Consider the following 18436-nt stretch of genomic DNA (forward strand, 5'->3'; position numbering starts at 1 on the left):
TGACTCACTCTCTTTTCTTTTTTTCCTCATTTTTTTGATTCCTTTATCCCCCTCTAAAGGTTTATTTGACATTCATACAAGGAACATTACAAAGCTTTTTCCTCTGGCTATAACAAAAAGAAAAGACTATACACCAAGAATTTCAGATATTGCATCAAATCTTGTTATCCTTCAAGGCAACCTCACTGTTATGGAAACTCATCATCAACACCAAAAGAACACAGAAAACGATGTGCCAAAGCAACAGAATCAAATTGAAGAAGCAGTGAATAGAGAACTAGACCAAACATCTTCGTCACCCTCTTCCCCTTCTCAAGAGTTCTCCTTCACAATCTCCCTCCACCACTCCACATTCCCATCTGATAATTCCAAAGCCCCACCTAATTCATCATCTCTTGCACTTGATTTGTCTCCTGCTGATGACATTTTCTTCCATGGTCACTTGCTCCCTCTACAACTCCTTTCACACCTTCCTTCGTCGCCTCCTCGCTCTTCAACTAATTCCATGGACAGCTTCACCCTCCCCATCAGAGAGTTATTAGAAGATGAAAGCCACTCCATTAAGGACAGTAGTGGCAGCAGCAGGAGCAGCACCTCAGACAGCAATAACAGCAGCAAAAGAGACCAAGACAACAACAACAACAACATAGGAAAAAAGGTACAGGGTAAGTCCAAATTTGCTTTTTCATTATTTGGATTAACCAAGGGGCACAAAGGGTACCAAGATAAGGAAGATAAGGTGAAGCACAAGAAGAAGGTGAGGTTTGATGTGATCCATGCAATAAAAAAGTACTTGAGAATGGTCCAGCCTAGGATGCTTTTCAAAGGACAAAGGGAGAAAATTAGACCCCGGGGACAGTGCTATTCTTATTCAGGAAATGTAACTCCGAGGAATTATAAGCAGGGTTGGAGAGGACAATATTCAGCACCAGCATCAATGACGACTTCTCCTACAAACAGTGGTTTATTGATTGCAACCACACCTCTTCCTCCTGCTAGTGACAGTACCATGGAAGAGTTGCAAGCAGCCATTCAAGCTGCAATTGCTCACTGCAAAAATTCAATTGCAAAAGAAGAGAAGCTCAAGTGCTGATTTTTTGTGTTTCCGTACGTATCTTACTTCAAAGACAATGTTGTTCAAGACATCTTACTTTATAGACAATCCTGTTCGAGACATATCAGATCACTAAATATGTACATCTCTCTCAATGAACCATGATTTGTCAGGTTGTGAAGGATTAGTTCCTTTTACTAAACCCAGATTATGTCAGTTAAAATACAAAATCAAGTCTTGATTCATGGATAGGAGAGAATTTTTCTTTTCCCCTTTTTTGTCTCTTGAGTTTTATTTCTTATCATTGATTTTGCATGTGGTATTTAAGTAATTGTGTACATAAAAAATGTACCATAATAATGTGATTAAAAAAGTCACAACTGGAAATAATACCTCAAATGTTATTAGATTATGTTCTAGAATCTAGAGCAACTTGTATTATATTATAATATGTATGAATTTTTCGAAGCTTCAGCTAGTGGCCGGTTCTGTTTCTTTTTAGATCAAATATAGAATAATTGATATGCATCCAGAATACACGGGTTGATAAGAGAGATATCCACACGAAACAATTTGCATATTTTTTTTTTCAAGAAAGTGGTACTGATTCTCTATGTGGCCATTTTGACATGAATATGCACCTAGCAGGCTGAGATGTGTCAGATTTTACCATCATTGAGGGCAAATGTTCTCTTTGCATTGTCCTTGCAGGATCCATAATGATGACCTATTTCTTCTTCTTTCATTTTCCTTTGCGTTGCTGTTTTGTTTTCTTTCAAAATCATATCCAATCTGTCCAATTGAGACGTGTTTGGACCAGATATACCTGATTAATTGATTCAATTCCCTTGCCAAATAATATGTTCTACCTGTCACAATCATGTCAAGAAAGTTTTTATGGATTTGTGAAGGGTAAGGTTACAGCTTACAACTGTTAGTGACAAAACACAACGTACATATATATGATACAGTATATGATATAGATTCTTAAAGGGTGTGAACAGTTTCCTCACATACTTAACAATCACGAAAGCTAAATCTACACACACCAACCAAATTATTTGCCTAGAAACATAAGGAATATCATCATTATCTGATTATAGTTTCAAAGACAATTAATTACAATACCTAATAATATTGATATTGGTACTTTATCTTATTAGGAAATAAGCTAGAAAGGGAAGGGAAGCAAGTGAAATGAGAAAGGGATGCTCCATGGTGTTTGGACTCTATGGAGAACTTGAAAGTAAATTTGGTACTTAGTGAATTAGAGAGTCAAATTTAAACCTAATTCGTTGAATATAAAACAACTTTTAACTCATTGAATTCAACGAATTGTGATTTAAGACAAGTTAAACTATTATTTTATTGGGAATTATAATTTTTTATTAAGAAATATACTAATGACATATTACTTAATTTTGAGGTTCCTATAATAATAAATTGATATAGAAAGAGTGGTGATATGATTCCCTCCCTTAAAAAATTATAGATGTTTTAGAGTTTTTTTTTTAATTCAAAACTAGTAATGTTTATAAATTTGAAGTATCATTATTTTTTTTCCACATGTATCTCTATTTAAACTAACTACATTTAATCTTTACCAAAAACAAAACTATACATGCAACCTATTAAAAAAAGCACTTCAACAAATAGCAAACTACATTTATGTCTTATATTAAACAAGAGTTTTTTAGACTAAATATATTGACATTTAATATTTATTTAAGGCTCTTTAATGAATGTACAGTAACTTTTAACATCAATAGTTTTGAATTGAAGGTAGTAGTATGCGTGTGATGTCAGTATTTTTTTAAAGATGACTCTTGAAAATCTTAGAAGTAATTAATTGGTGTTTATTCAAAAAGTTATTCCTTTACCAACAATTTATTATTCCAAATAGAGTTGAGCTCAAATCCTTTAAATAAGATATCAAGTTTTAGTCTTAGTCTAGTGCATAAAAAATGTGATTAAATAAAATCCTATTAAAAGTGATTGGTCAAATTTACAAATAAAGAATTTTTTTATTACAACAAAGATTAATTATTGACAAAAATAATAAATATTTTACTCCAATGACATAGTTACCAAAAAGAAATTTTTTTTCTTCATAATAAAAAAAAGAAAAAAAAGAAGTTATTCACAACTAATATTGAAAAGAAGTATCTCAAGCCAAAAAAGTTCCAGACCCAAATAAATATGAATATATGTGAGAGAGTATATGATAGAAGCCAAAGTAAATTAGCCTATGAAACAAGTAAATACTTTTGTTGGAACATTTTTGTAAACATATGTAAGAAGTATTAAATCACATTAAATTTGTATTTTCATTTTTGTTATGTAATTTGTGGTATTTTTTTTTTATCCTTGTGTTGTGTGCGATTTTCTCCCCTAACATTGAACCAATTCTCAACTTTTGGTAGAGTTGATTTAACAAGAAATAAAGTTAAAATAAAATGCAATATTTTTTTAGCTATAGACCCCACCCATAATGGCAATAAAGATGAAGTAGAAAGTGGGGGTATATTTTAATCAAAATAATTATTAGGGAAATTAAGGGAAAGACATGAATGGATGGAGACGAGATGGGTGCAGAACAAATTAGGGAAGTTAATAAAGTACTAAGTACGACAATTATATTAGAGCTATATATGATGCACAATATTGACTTTGTCAATCTCGACATTTCAAATGTGTAACTTTCATGATAGACAAATGCTGGTGAAAGTCACGAAGATCATATCATCATGCTAATGATAAAGAATGAACAAATGATAAAGTCTTTATATATAAATACGGGGCATGGATAATCACAAACTTTTTGACAATTACTTAAGGCGTCTCATTTTTTCTGGATACACCCCACATTTTCTAATATCTCTTTTTACTCTTCTTCTTCCAAGCAATACTCCTCCCCCAAACCTCCATGTCCATCACACCTGACCTCCACCCAACACAACTGCCATACTCCATGACCAGCGCCACACCTTCATGTCGCACCACTGTGACTCACCGAATCTTCATGTCGCACTAAATCCACCATTTTGCCTCACCATTCACAAATGTATTGTGAATTGAGTAATTCATAATACATTTGCATTATAGATTACTCTATCCATAATACAATTATGGTGGTGCAACAACATTGAGTTTAGAACAACATCAAGGCTCATGGTTGATACTGATGCGTGTGGTGATGGTGGGTATGGGTGCGGTGTGGAGGCATGAGTGGCGGTGTTTGGGTGCAGCGACAATGGTGGGTGGAGCTGGGGGGGGGGGGGGGGTGCGTTTGGTGTAGTGTGGTGGTGTTGGGTGGAGTCGTCAAGCTTCAGTGTGGCTGCCATGGAGGTTTGAGAGAGAGGAGGGAGGGTTTTGCTTGGGAGAAGAAGGGTAAATATAAGAAAATTCGGAGATGCACCAAGCGAAAAAAGGGTACGTTAAGTAATTGCCAAACTTTTTCCTTTCTAAATTGTCTAAAAGCCCAATTGAAATTAAAGCCCATTATATTTGCAAGTGCACGTATCCTCTTGGACAAGAGAAAGGACACCAAGACAATAACCAAACCATTCAATAATCAATGACAAAAAATCGATAGATCATGCATTTATTATTATTAGCTATTTGTTTGTTCGATGTCCAGCAATAATTTATTGAAATAATAACATTAAATAAAATTATTATATGAAGATTTAAAATAATAATAGAAATATACATAAATGATCGTAAAACATTTTTTTCAAGAAAAGTTAATCTAAAGTTAACTTTAAATTATTTAAAATACTATTAGGGACTAGTTGCATAAAAAACTTCTAAGCATATTAACTAACACCATTCAATAACTAACAAGATTCCAACAGTTGGATATCTAATTTAACAACATCTACTTCTAAAGAAATATTAGACTAAGTAATATATAATTAAATTGAATCAATAATTGAACCCATAAAGATAATAATTCAAGATTCGATGGTCTAATTATAACTGAATCGTAGTTATAATAATTTATTAAAGATAAATGTTAGTAATACATTTTTAATACGTTCTTTAACATTAGCTATTTTTTAAAATCATTAAATTTTATAAGTCTTACTTCTCATTCAATAAGTCATACTTAGAATTTTATAGTTTTTTTTTATAAATTTTAATCAATAATAGAATAAATGTTAAAAAGAATGTATTATTATTTACTGATACTGTTCTTAAAATAAAAGTTTAAATATTTTTATAAATTAGAGATAAAGTTCGATCTGATTTTAAACAAATTATTATAAATATTAATGATTTTATTATATATATATATATATATATATATATATATATATATAACAATTTATAAACTAGAGTAATTCTGTATTAATTTATCGGTGCATTCGATGGTAAGTAATAATTATTTTAAAATAAAAAACAATTATCAATTAATAAAATATTTTAAACAAAGTATATGAATAAAGACTAACAATAGTTGATATAAGGAATATATATTCCTTAAACAAATGATTCAAAGTTTGAATCTTGATAGATTTGTTGGTATAAAATAAATTGTTTGGAGGGGATGAGAACAATTTTATACCAATATCATGGTTAATTAAAAAATATATACTAATAGTATAAATAATTTTATATTAATTATATTATATATAAGATAAATTTATTGATTTTTACAATAATTTTACTTAAAAAAATATACCAAAAAATAATGATAATTTGTGATTAAATTACAATACACTATGAACGTTAAACTCTTAGTATAATTAAATTTTGATTATGAATTATCATGAATTATATAAAGGTGATTGCTATGGTAGCGAGGAAATTGAGAGGGTACTAAATACTACTAGTACTTGTAATTTTCCTAAACTTTTCTTAGGACATAATTAAACTGTTATCTTCATCTTCTACCCCTCAATCACGAACCTTGGTGTTTTGAATCGGCAACGGTGGTAGCAGCAGAGAAAGCCGCAATTGGAAATTCACATCAAGTCTTGTGTTTCATACGTCGCTATCAATCACCCTGCATTCTCATAACGTGGGATGCAGTGGGGCCTTCTCTCTCAAACCCCCCATAACCCACGTCTGAAACTTTCAATCAATTATTTTTATCTAGTTTAACGTGTTTGAATTAGAATTATATCTCAAGAATATTCTCAAAATTCACCATAATTGCCACGGCACATTCCAACTGAATATTTCTCTACCTGCAATTGCTTAATCCTTATATCCGGTCCGGGAAAGTTCAAAACTACCATATCTCTTTCATCAATTTTTTCGAAATTAAGAATACGAGACCGACCTTATAGATTGGGTCGAAATTGGAACGTTTGTGACATAATTGGATCAACATTAATATGCAAGCTTTGATGTTTTAAATGCTCGGAGACACAGATTTTATTGTATAGAAATAGTAATTCTTTTCGGCTCGACCAGGATTGCTTCTGGGGGAGAAGAGAATTTTATTAGTATGGTAATTTTTGTTGGTTCGATCAGGATTGTCTCTAGTAGAAGATATCTGTGATCTCCGTAGTGGATATTAATATGCAAGTGGTGGGGAAGCTAGGCAGCTTCATCAGCCGCAGTGTCTACACCGTTTCAGTGCTGTTTCTCCCTTTCGGTGGCGCGGTGGACATTGTTGTGGTTCAGCAGAAGGATGGGAGCTTCAAATCCTCTCCATGGTATGTAAGGTTTGGGAAATACCACAAGGTTTTGAAGGAAAAGGTTGAGGTCCATGTCAGTGTCAACGGTGTAAAACCTGATTTCTGCATGTACTTGAACCGTAATGGGGAAGTTATTTTCCTCCATCATGCAGATACACAAGAAGAAGAAGAAGAAGAAGAAGAAGAAGAAGAAGAAGAAGAAGAAGAAGAAGAAGAAGAAGAAGAAGAAGAAGAAGAAGAAGAAGAGGAATCTATATTTTTTGGTGGTGAAAGTGAACCCGATGATATCACATCACCGAGTGGAAGTAAGAGGCATTTCAAGTCCAAAAGTTGGAACTTTGATTCACCAGACAAGTCAAATTCAGAGGCTAAGGTTGTTGGTAGGACTAAGTCTCGCTGTGCCTGAATTCTTGGGATTGTGTCAAGGTCTTTGAGAGGGGAAGGTGAAGATGGTGATGCGAATGGGGTGGATTTGACGGAGCGCGCCAAGATTGCAGCCAAGTTGTTGAGCTGAAGTGGTCTACCAATCTCAATTTTGATCATCAACTACCTCGTAGTGATAGGAAGAAGACTAGGGTGATGCCTTGGACAATGTTTTGCATTTACCACGGCGTAAAATCAAGGAGCAAACTTGTTCTTGCAGTGATCAATATGGCATCAGTTCTAAGCCTGTGTTCAATGAGATGTCGTGCCCTGCAAGTGCAGGATGTGGAGATGTTCGTGTCCATGCTGAGGAGGTCTTGCATGCTGCAACTCTAATGCTACCTTAGGTAAATGATGCTAAATTCTTCTTGATAAATTTGTTATTGGAGCTTTTACATGTTGAGGCCGGTTTTAATCCACTTTGGATAAATTTGTCTGTAAGTACTTACTGCAAAATTACATAAAAATGATTTATATGAGGTAAAATGAATTAAATTTCTTCTAAAAATTAAAATCTCAATTTTTGGCTTATTGCCTTTTCTGTTAGCATTTATGAACTTAATAAAGGTCGACATTCTTGCCTTATAAAATTCTTAACAAACAGGGTTTCATAATTGAAAAGCTCTGGTAAGCTAGATGCTAATCCTGAGTCTAAATGAAACAAGCAAAATTGTATTTAGTTCTGGTTGACACTGATATGTTATAGTTCTTGTTTAGGTTATACAGAGTGAGGAAGTTACTAAGAATTTTGACATTGGGAGGCCAGCAATAAAGGCCTCTGAGTTGCATTCGCAGCAAAGAGATTGTTCTCATTCTGGAAGGTGTGATGCCATTGCCGGGGATGTTGTAAACACACCAAAGTTTTGAAAATCTCAAACTATCAATATTGGTCAAAGAGAATTTAGTTAAGAAGGATAGTGCAAATACTCCAAAATCTGACCAGCTAGCATCCTTGAATCTGAAGGAAGGGAGATTTAGTTAAGAAGGTCAGTGCAAATACTCCAAAATGACATAATTTAAACAATCTTAAAAAATATATTTTAATCAACTCCATTGCTACCCTTTATCATCAATCTTTTTTAATCTTCTTGGTCATTGAATCTTTAGTGATTAATTTTAACTTGTTATTTTTATTATAGCATTACCACCTCACTTTTGTTATTACTTTTTAAAGTAAGTAATGAAATATTTCTTCTTTTTTTTTATGAAAATAAGGTTTCTAATTTTTCTAGTACCAACTTCAATAGCTACTGACTAGATTAGCTTCTTTTGTATCTGTATTTGTTTATATCACTTTTTTTCTTTGGCTTCCATATTATCCAATCTCCATGGAAAAAAAAATCACCTTGCTACCACAAAGGCATAGACCTAGAAAACAGTGAATTGTTTTAATATTTTAATAAAATTTGAATCTTCAAATAGTTGAAAAGTTGAAATGAGAGTAAGTGATTAATTGAAAGTTGAATAAGAAAAACCTCCTTCGCGTGTTGCTGGGACGCATGCATATGTGGGGTTTTAATTCTCTACCTGCGAGAAGGCTTATATATAGACCATGGCGGTCCTCATATTTTACGGACACCAGGCGAAATAATAAAACGAGGCTTTTATATATAAGTATTTTAAAATATAAACATAAATTATATAAAAAAAGAAGTATAACATAATTTTGTTAAAAAATATTTTTTTTATTAAGTGAATAATATAATTTTAATAAATTTAAATAAAATAAATTATATTTTTATTCAATTTATTCTTATGTTATCATCTGTTGATAAAATATCATGTTATTGAGAATATTGAAAGTTTTATTATTCGTTAGAAATTTTATAGTATAGATAGATATAAGTAAACTCCTTTATAATTTGAGTTTTAGTTTGTGTTTTTCTTAATCTTTTTGATAAAAACAAATACTTTAATTCTATATATTATTATATATCTACAACATGTTAATGTTACGATGAGATAAAAATTCATTTAAAATAAATTTATAAACGTAACACGTTAAAAAAAACTAACAACTAAGATATTAGTATTTTATAATCACATGTTATATTTTCATTTAAATATAAAAAGAGATATAATCAAAGTAATAATTTAATCTATTAATAACATAACATTAAAAAATTACCATACAACTATTTAAAAAATATTTTTGGACCTCTCCTTATCATGGGTCCTGAGCTGTCGCACTCTCATGTCACCCCAGGGCCGGCCCTAATATAGAGCATGTACTTCAACATTTTTTTTTTTCTGGATTCTTTTTCCAATACACGAAAGGAAAATATATAGATGCACACTTGGATATGCAAAATTCAACTTGTTATCTAATTTAACCAGTTACGAAATTAATTTAGATGGATTTGAGACTTGAGTTTTAAAAATTAGGTTGAACATATTTTAAGGACGGATTCAAGTTATGTTTTGGGTTGATTGATCCCAACACAATCCAAAGGACTTATATTCGTTTAAAAAAGTCTAAGGCTTTTAAACAAATATATATTATTAATTTTTTGATTAAGTAGATAATGTTTTGTATAACATGATATTATATTTACAATAATATTATTTGTTATGAAATATATATTGTAAAATATTTCTTAATGTAAGTTTTATTCTTCTTTCGTTCTACGATTTAATTATTCACAATGTTAAGGTTTATATATTTCAACTAATTAAGGAGGTCTAACTTGGTATCTAAATTCAATTTCTACGGATAAAATAAAAAGTTTGATATATTACAATAATAGGTTGGGTTAGTCTGATATTGTCCCAAATTGATTAGGTCTTGATTGAGTCAGGTTTGGATTTAAGAAACTGATCCTAACAAGTCTTCAAGTCAGGTAGGGACAAAAAAAACTCATCTCAATCCATCTGACGCTCACTCCTAGCTAAGAGTGTGTTTATGCAGTGAGAGAAAAATAGATAAATAGGAATGATAAGTAGTTGATATAATAAACAAAAATGTGATAAAAGAAAGAGGTTGAAATTGAGAAATAAAGAATGTTAATGTAGTGTTTGTATTGTTGGATGTCTAAAAATAAGGAGTCTATATCAAAATCCCAAAATTACACAAGACATATATTACATATTCCTTTTTTCTTCTATGGCTATGGCCTATGGTCGCCAAGAGCCAGAACGAGCGGAGTTAAATAGTAGCCATATGGGTAGGGTTGGGTCACGAATATAATTGCATCCTTTTGAGTGGAATGATTTATGAAAGCGAAAGTTCTTTCTATGAGTAGATAAGTTAACCCAACTGCGTATTTAATATTTATTTTTTATTTTAAAATCTCATGAAACTATTTTTACTTTGAAATCATTTTAACATAAATATAATAATATATTAAAATTATTTTATTAAATATATTTTTTACAAAATAATTCTAAATTACTTATTCAATAACTTTTTTTTTTCAAATATTTAACACAAACGTTAGAGACTCAATAATGACATATTAATATAACTTTAATTATGATATAGATCGACTATAAATTAATATCATTAATGAAAGATATTAATTTTAAAAAAATTTATCAGAGACTTAATAATATTTATTTTTAATTTGAAATTCTATAAATTTATTTTCACTTAGAAATCATTTTACACAAATATATGATAAATCTATTAAAATTTATTTATTAAATATATTTATAATACAAAACTATTTTGAATTACTTAATAATATCATAAACTAAATTAGTTTTGATTTTTTTTATGATAGGAACTACATATATCATTTACGAAAGACAATCCTATTTAACATCATTATAAATGGAAAAATTCTTTTTTTAATACTTAACACAACTGCATGTCAAAGATCAAATCAAGTTTAATTAATAGCTGAGAGTATAATAGTTGAGAATATATATATATATATATATATATATATATATATATATATATATATATATATATATATGTATGTATTAATAGAAAGGTACAAGGGTTACCCAAACCCATATACAAATGTAGCTTGAAAAAAGAAACCAAGGTTATAGAGAATTTAAGAGTACATAAACCTATAAATCCAATATAACCCACGGACGAGAAAAGATCAGATTACTTCCCTTCCCAAAGTAGCAAGAAAAGATATGCAGGCTACAACAGATTGAGAGTATGTATTACTAGCATCCTATTGTTTTACAAAATACCAAATAATTTGTTTATAATTAATAATAATTATTCAATTTACACTTTGACTATGAGACTTTCTTTTTGTGTGAATATTCCCATCTTTCTTCCTTCGAAAGTAGTCTTGCGAGACTTGTATCGATTCACCTCCTCTCTAAAGATTTTTTTTGATACAGAATTTGAATCAGGGACCTCCCACTTGAGAACATTATCCTACAGCCAAGTTTGGTGACCACTAAATCAACCCCTAGGATTACTTTGACGGTGAGCTATAAGGTTATTAACGTATAACTTCAAGGGTTCTAAGTTTACATCTCCCTCTAGATAGTCTTGTTTATCGAGTTACCATTAAATTATTAAAATCAAAATTAAAAGGAGTTTATCATTGTTATATTATACGTATAAATCTTCAACTTATCATTGATATATTATACGTAGGGATTCTTTATCAACACAGCTTTTGCATGTGTTTTGCGGTTGTGGTTGGTTCTCAGGGAGTAAGAACTCTGATAAACTCTCAAATTTGTATCCCTTTCGGTACTTCTTGTACCCTTTAATGCATTTGTTGTCAGATAAAAAAATATTTTTATTCTTCTAAAGTTGCATTAGTTAATTATTCTCATATCCCAGTCCAAATTGGACGTTTGTGTCAAATGTGGCATATGATTCTTTGATGGGGCGAGTCACCCATTTTCATTATTACTAGCTTTTGTTTACAAATGTCCAAAATAACTTTACTAAAAGTATAGAGGATAAGAAAGAATCTCTATATATATTCAGCAAAACAAAAAGAAAAGAATCTCTATATGTCATAAAAAAAAATCACTATGATATGGTATGCATGACATTTAATCTCTTCATATATGCTTCTTGTCTGGAGGAAAAATAATCTGAGAGCGGAGGAAGAATAATTACAATGAACTCTTTTTACAGGAAGAAATATGCTCATTAATTACGAAAAAATGTAAAAAATCATAAATCTTAGCGACCAACAAATCTTATCCACATGTCCCCTAGAGCTCCTACCCAGTGAATTCTTTACCATAACAAACAACTACCAAGACTTGAAGCAAACACTACGAAGACACCATTAAGATCACGCAAGAGTCCTTTCACAATAGGCCTTTTGAGTTTCTTTCAAAATTGATGAACCATCAGAAATAATTTTAATCCACCCAGGGGATGTTGCATATGTATGTAGCTAGGGAGGGGTTGATGTGAGCGAAATTTGACAGCATCATTCACAAGGGTATGCCATGAGGACTACACACTGGAAATTTGATCCTTTTATCCTGTTTGACTCCTGCCTTAACGGAAGGCAATTTCATAGAACAAACAAATTTGTTTGTCTTTGCCATATGTAATTCAATGTGAAGTAAAGGGTAATATTCCAAGGTAATTTTTGCTCATAAATTTTAAAACTTGATTATATGTTACGGAGAAATTGGTTGACATCATGAATAGGTGGTAATAATGAATCACCTAATAATTTATATTAGGTTAAATTATTCATTTGATTCCTATAACTTCATGATTCTTATCTTTTTAGTTCATGTCGTTTGAAAGTGATTTTTTTAGTCTCTATAATTTACATTTTAATTTTCTTGTAATCTCTTTAGTTTAAAAATATGTTTTTTAGTTTTTATAGTTTGTATTTTAATTCTCCTTTAGTCCCTATAGTTTGAAAGTGATATTTTTAATCCTTATGATTTGTATTTTAATTATCTTTTAGTTCTTATTACAAAAAAAATATAAAAATAATTAACTACAAATTAGTTATAAATTATTAATTATTTTTTTATTACAAATTATCTTACGATAAATTAGTTACAAATTATTTATTAATATTTTTGTAATTAATTGTAATTGATAATATTATTTATATTTTGATGGTAAGAAATAAAAGAGAATTAAAATATAAAGTATAAAGACTAAAGGACAAAAAAATCACTTTCAAAATTATAGAGACTAAAAAAATCACTTTTAAACTATAAAAAATAAAAAGATAAGAATGGTAAAACTATAATAAAGAAATTAAATAGTAATTTAACAGCTCTACTAAGACTTTTGGTATTGATACAATTGGTATTGATACAATCTCGAAGTGTGTGCAATTAATGTAATTTTCAGCCAGGCATTACAAAAAGGACATCGAATGTTATTTGAAATATATTTCTTTTGAAGAAAAATAAATTGTGAGAAATATATCACAATTAACTAAAGAGTGACTTCAAACTCGAAGGGTTTTTCTTGTGAAAATTTTTCTAATAATTTCATGATTTTCTTGCAAATTTTGTCGACAAAAGATTTCTACAAAGTTTCACTATAATTTTGGTAAAAGTATGATTATGCCTTTTAGTGTCCTTTGAAGGTATAAAAAGGAAATAGAATTTGAGAGAAGAAGACAAACTGGAAAATGAAGAATAAAAAGGAATAATTTTTGCATTAATAAAAAGAATACAGTATTTGATATTACTTCAAATACTTTTTTTTTTTACTTAACACACCTAAACATTTTTAATTTTTAATGGATAAATTTTTTTGATGTATTTTGAGTTTTCACTAAATATAATATGAAAAAGTGTATAATTACTGACACGACTTTTTGTAAACCTAAAAGTAACGAGTATAATCAGTAAAAGAGTATAAGGATAAAGAATGAGAGTTGTATATACTAAAATAAAAAAGGAAGGCAAGATGGGAATTTACAAGGGGGACGATTATATAATATTATAATTAGTGTATGTATTGAATAAAAAATCTGCATTAGGGGTTGGCGACTGCCCCTTTCCCGTCAACTTAGTTCGGTTGTTATTCTCACTAATAAAAATTAATAATTAATATTTATTCATAAAAAATAAAAATATTAAAACATATAAAAACATTTATCGATTAAAAAAAATTGTCCAAACCAACCCAATGAAGAGAGCCACGAGTACAGTACTAGTTATACAGGCAAAATCCAATGATTTGAACATCACCAATTCTCCAAACCAATTTATGAGCGACTTTTTTCAAATTTTGTAAAAGGATTCAATTACAATATCAACTTAAAAGGAACGCATATACTATTATACTATATATAGTTGTATATCATAAATATAAACTACCATAGAATGTATTCTTTCAGCGTCTCACAACTCCCAGCTGTGTACCAACACGTCAATGCTTGTAAACCCATGACCTCACGCACATATGGTCACATATGAAGCACCAAGCTTCCCCAAATTCTTGTTCCTGTTGGTCAAATTTTCACGCACATTATTAATATTTTAAATATTGCAAATGTTGAAAGGGAATCGGGTTCTGATAAAGATTTTAGTGGGTGTGTGCACACATTGATCCCTCTACCTCTCCCCATACTTTTTCTTCCATATAAAACCTTAGCTAAAGTAGTTGTTTGACATATCAAGTGTGTATTTAGTTTTTCACCATGGTTTTTTTCTTATTAGCAAAGGTAAATAATATATAATAATAATGATACCATGGGGTGCCAAAAATCCATACACAGACCAAAAACTCGACATCTTGCTGTATATCCCCTTGGTTACTATGTATTTATATTGCTGGTGAATATAAACAACGAATAACCACGTTTACGAAAAGAGGAAAGCTATCTTGTGACCTTGTCTACCATTTTTTTCTATCAGCAAATAACTTAGAATATATCTTAATATAGGTACCAAAAACCCTATACAAAAAGTAACTTTACAGCTATATATCCTTGTCTATACCTTACACTACTGCCATAACCAAACAAGTATGAATGATGTTAAGAATAAAAGCATTACGAGAGAGATGAAAAATCTGAACTTGAAGGAAAGATCTACAAGAGTGAATGATCAAGGATTCTTTAATTTATTTTTTTCACAGCAAAGAAGGATAATATTATATATAAATCTGGTTTTTGTCACAAGTAGTTCCAAAACACCAGATAAAGACAGATACATAAATAACATCAATATCGATGTAACAGAATAAATCTGCCCTCAGCAGCCTAAATAAACCAGATATATATATATATATATATATATATATATATATATATATATATATATATATATATATATATATATATATATATATATATATCCCCGTGAAAATACAAAATATAATATCCCCTGGAAAAGAATAAGCTGGATAATATATAGCATATCTCTAACCACCCAAAATCAACACCAGATTCCAGATCCTCATGCCTTCCACGATTCTTATGCCCACAAATTAATGTCCCCTTCACGTAAGCTGCAACACACAATTTACTGGATCAATATACACCATCCATGCATGCAGAGAATAATCAAATCCCTTTAATTTTGCTCTAAGCCAGCTCCGTGATCTGTGCTTGATTGCCTTCATCATCAAGGATTATTGATATCCACAAAGATTATCAAAGCAAGAATTGAAAAAAAAAAAAGGTGTAGTGATGGTGGCGGAGCTCCTAGAAAGGAACTTTGATATATATGATGCGAAATCCACATAAATAATTAATGAGAAAAAAGTTTATAGTTATCAAATAATTGTATACAGTGATCAATTTACAACTCACCATATGTGAAAAATTTAATAATTTTTACCATAATTGTTTTAAAGTTCATAAATTCACAACATTTTATAACTTTTAATTAAATAATATTTTTAACTCACCATTAGATTTAAATTTTTTTTCACATCAATTATATATGTAAAATTGTATATTAATTTAAAATTATTTCTTATCTTGTTAAGATAGATATAGATTAAAATTGACATAATATAAATATTTTAAAATATACTATAATATGAATTATTTGATTATTTTTTTATTGTTATTTAATTTTAATAAAATTTGATATAAAAAATCTTAATAATATTTTGATATAATTCAATAGTTAGATCAATAAAATTATATATTTTATCAAATTATAAAGATAATATAAAATTATTAAAATTATATCGATATAATTTGATTTTTTTTATATATATATATAAAACTCGCAGAGATTATTAAGTCTATGAGTTTGAGATTATTTAATAATTTTTCATTTTTTTTAAAGGTTAAATGAGAGATACAAGCTAGTATAAGTGGGTCAGGTCATTAGCTAAACAAGTTTATCTGAAGTGAAGTATTAAATATATACTATTATTTAATGTTGTGATCGATAGTTATTATTGAAAATATCTCTCCTCCTGTTATTTGACGTCGTGTTTTTTTTTTTTGTACATTATTTGTTGTCGTGTTTGTTATTAATTCAAATTCTTGTAAAATAAAACACAATGTAATTATATGAAAGTTTCAAACTTCTATCAAGTTTAAATCATGCAATTTATATGACCTTCTTCACTTTTCACCAAGTCTTGTCTTTGTTTTCACTAAACTCATTGCAATCTTATATAAATTTTCAGCAGCGGATCGAAGTGTATTGTTCCAACTTCTATCTGCATTGAATGTTGTTCATCTTTTCATACGAGCTCATATGATATTAACCAGTGTAGGATGATAAAATTATAAATTTACTAATCATACTGATAATATAAAACAGTTTTATATTAATAGACTTCATTACATATCCAGGGAGCACAACATGCGCAGGAAGATTTATCCTCCCTCTTCAGCGTTAGTTGTATAGGCATGCAGGGTATACATAAACACAAACACACGCAAACTATATCATTACACAACACACACGAGGGATTAGCGACGGAACTGACCCTCGCTACGCGAATTTCTTGTAGTACTATATGATTAGACAACACACAGATAAGTGATGATTATTTTCCATACCCATGAGAACGGAGATATTGAAGGAGAGCTTCAATTTCAGCGCCACTAATCTCACCGTCGTGGTTGGCATCAACCCTTCCAAAACAACGGTTGGCTCTCCACCCAGGGAGGATGGCACCTAAACCCTTGAGAGCATGCTTCAGCTCATCTTTGTCGTAACGACCGTCGTTGTTGCTATCTGCTTCTCTCAATTTTCCCATTATTTTCTGCATTATAACCGCGTCATCTGGACCTGTCTTGCGATTTGGATCAGGAATTATCTTCATTGGGCTATCACGAGGGATTCTCACAGGCATTTTGACGATATATTTGGAGTATTATTTTCTCTCTCAAATCACTGTGGGAGGACGGGATGAATGGCTATGGTCACCAAGTGCCTCCAAGAGGGGGCTTTATACATAAGCCTGGTTATGGGTCGGGACATGCGTGAACCTTGCCTTTTTGAATTCTTTGAGAAGTGTTAACATTAAGTTACGTATAAGAGCATTTTTGATGAGCTTGTTGTTGTTGATGTTCGTTCTTAAAAGTTATGATGAATTTTCAGATATCAGATATTAGATTCGTATATGTTTTAAAGTTTCAGATTAATTGAATTTATCAATATAAAAATATAAGAACCTTATTTAAGTTTCACTAGAAATATATATTGAGATTAAAAGTATATTTTTAAGTAAGACAGAAAGAGAATGTGTCAGTAATTCTAATCTAACCAATAATTTTAAATTCGGATTTTGAGTTTGTAATTAAGTTTTATATATTAGAAGAATTTTGTCATCAATAAAAGTCTGACTCTTTAATTAATTGTATATATTGGCATACAATTCAAAGATAAAAGTATAAATAACAATGATAATTTTAAAAGGTAATAATTTATTTTTAATTAAATTAATCATATTTAATTTGATGAATTAATTAATTGAGTCTATTAAATAAAAAATAGTGAAATTAAAAAGAAATATTAGTAATATATACTTTTTTTCAACAATCTCTTTAAAATTGAGTCACCCTAATCAAACTATTAAAATCAAAATTAAAAGGGAGTTGATCATTGATATAGTTTACGTATAAATCTTCAACTTAATCTTTTATTTGAATGTAATCTTCAACTTAATCTAATTATCTAATATTTTTATTCTTCAAGTTAATTATTCTCATAACCTTGTCCAAATAGGACGTTTGATGTGGCATATGATTCTTTGATGGGACGAGTCACCCGTTTGCGTTAATATTTGCTTTTGTTCATAAATATTGAAAGTAACTTTACCAAAAGCATGGAGGAAAAGGAGGAATCTCTATCATATGGTATAAATGATATTTAATCTCTTCATAATTCTTCTTGTCGGAAAAATAAAATAAAAGAATAATTACACTGAACTCTTTTTAATATAAGAAATTTGCTTATTAAATAATTT

The 18436-nt window shown here is 29.8% G+C and overlaps 2 protein-coding genes and 1 pseudogene across 3 annotated transcripts; 2 read left to right on the top strand and 1 right to left on the bottom strand.

The window, feature by feature from the left end:
• On the top strand, positions 1-1466 carry LOC114383691 (BRI1 kinase inhibitor 1-like). Its single transcript, XM_028343414.1, has one exon. The coding sequence runs from the start codon at positions 191-193 to the stop codon at positions 1091-1093; it is 903 nt and encodes a 300-aa protein (XP_028199215.1). The 5' UTR covers positions 1-190; the 3' UTR covers positions 1094-1466.
• A 4842-nt stretch (positions 1467-6308) lies between these two features.
• Positions 6309-8267, top strand: LOC114383306 (annotated as a pseudogene).
• Positions 8268-15351: 7084 nt separating this feature from the next.
• LOC114383651 (calmodulin-like protein 5) lies at positions 15352-17517 on the bottom strand. Of its 2 annotated transcripts, XR_003660563.1 has the most exons (3): positions 17025-17517; positions 15408-15505; positions 15352-15378 (listed from the first exon to the last, which is right to left on the bottom strand). XR_003660563.1 is itself a non-coding variant. In XM_028343368.1 (2 exons), the coding sequence occupies exons 1-2, from the start codon at positions 17318-17320 to the stop codon at positions 15472-15474; spliced, it is 330 nt and encodes a 109-aa protein (XP_028199169.1). In that variant the 5' UTR covers positions 17321-17517; the 3' UTR covers positions 15357-15471. The 2 variants fall into 2 exon arrangements, 1 of the variants encoding a protein (XP_028199169.1); XM_028343368.1 differs by having other exon boundaries at positions 15357-15505.
• Between the last annotated feature and the right edge of the window lie 919 nt (positions 17518-18436).

Source organism: Glycine soja, chromosome 14, assembly GCF_004193775.1.
Source record: "Glycine soja cultivar W05 chromosome 14, ASM419377v2, whole genome shotgun sequence".
In the NCBI taxonomy this organism is placed as follows: Eukaryota; Viridiplantae; Streptophyta; class Magnoliopsida; order Fabales; family Fabaceae; genus Glycine; species Glycine soja.

Bases quoted from the DNA above. Each gene is read 5' to 3' on its own strand.
- LOC114383691 (XM_028343414.1), top strand. From the start codon at position 191: ATGGAAACTCATCATCAACACCAAAAGAACACAGAAAACGATGTGCCA.
- LOC114383651 (XM_028343368.1), bottom strand. From the start codon at position 17,320: ATGCCTGTGAGAATCCCTCGTGATAGCCCAATGAAGATAATTCCTGAT. The intron at 15,506-17,024 runs GTATGGAAAATA...TGTGTGTTGCAG, and splicing joins CAATATCTCCGTTCTCATGG to CTTACGTGAAGGGGACATTA.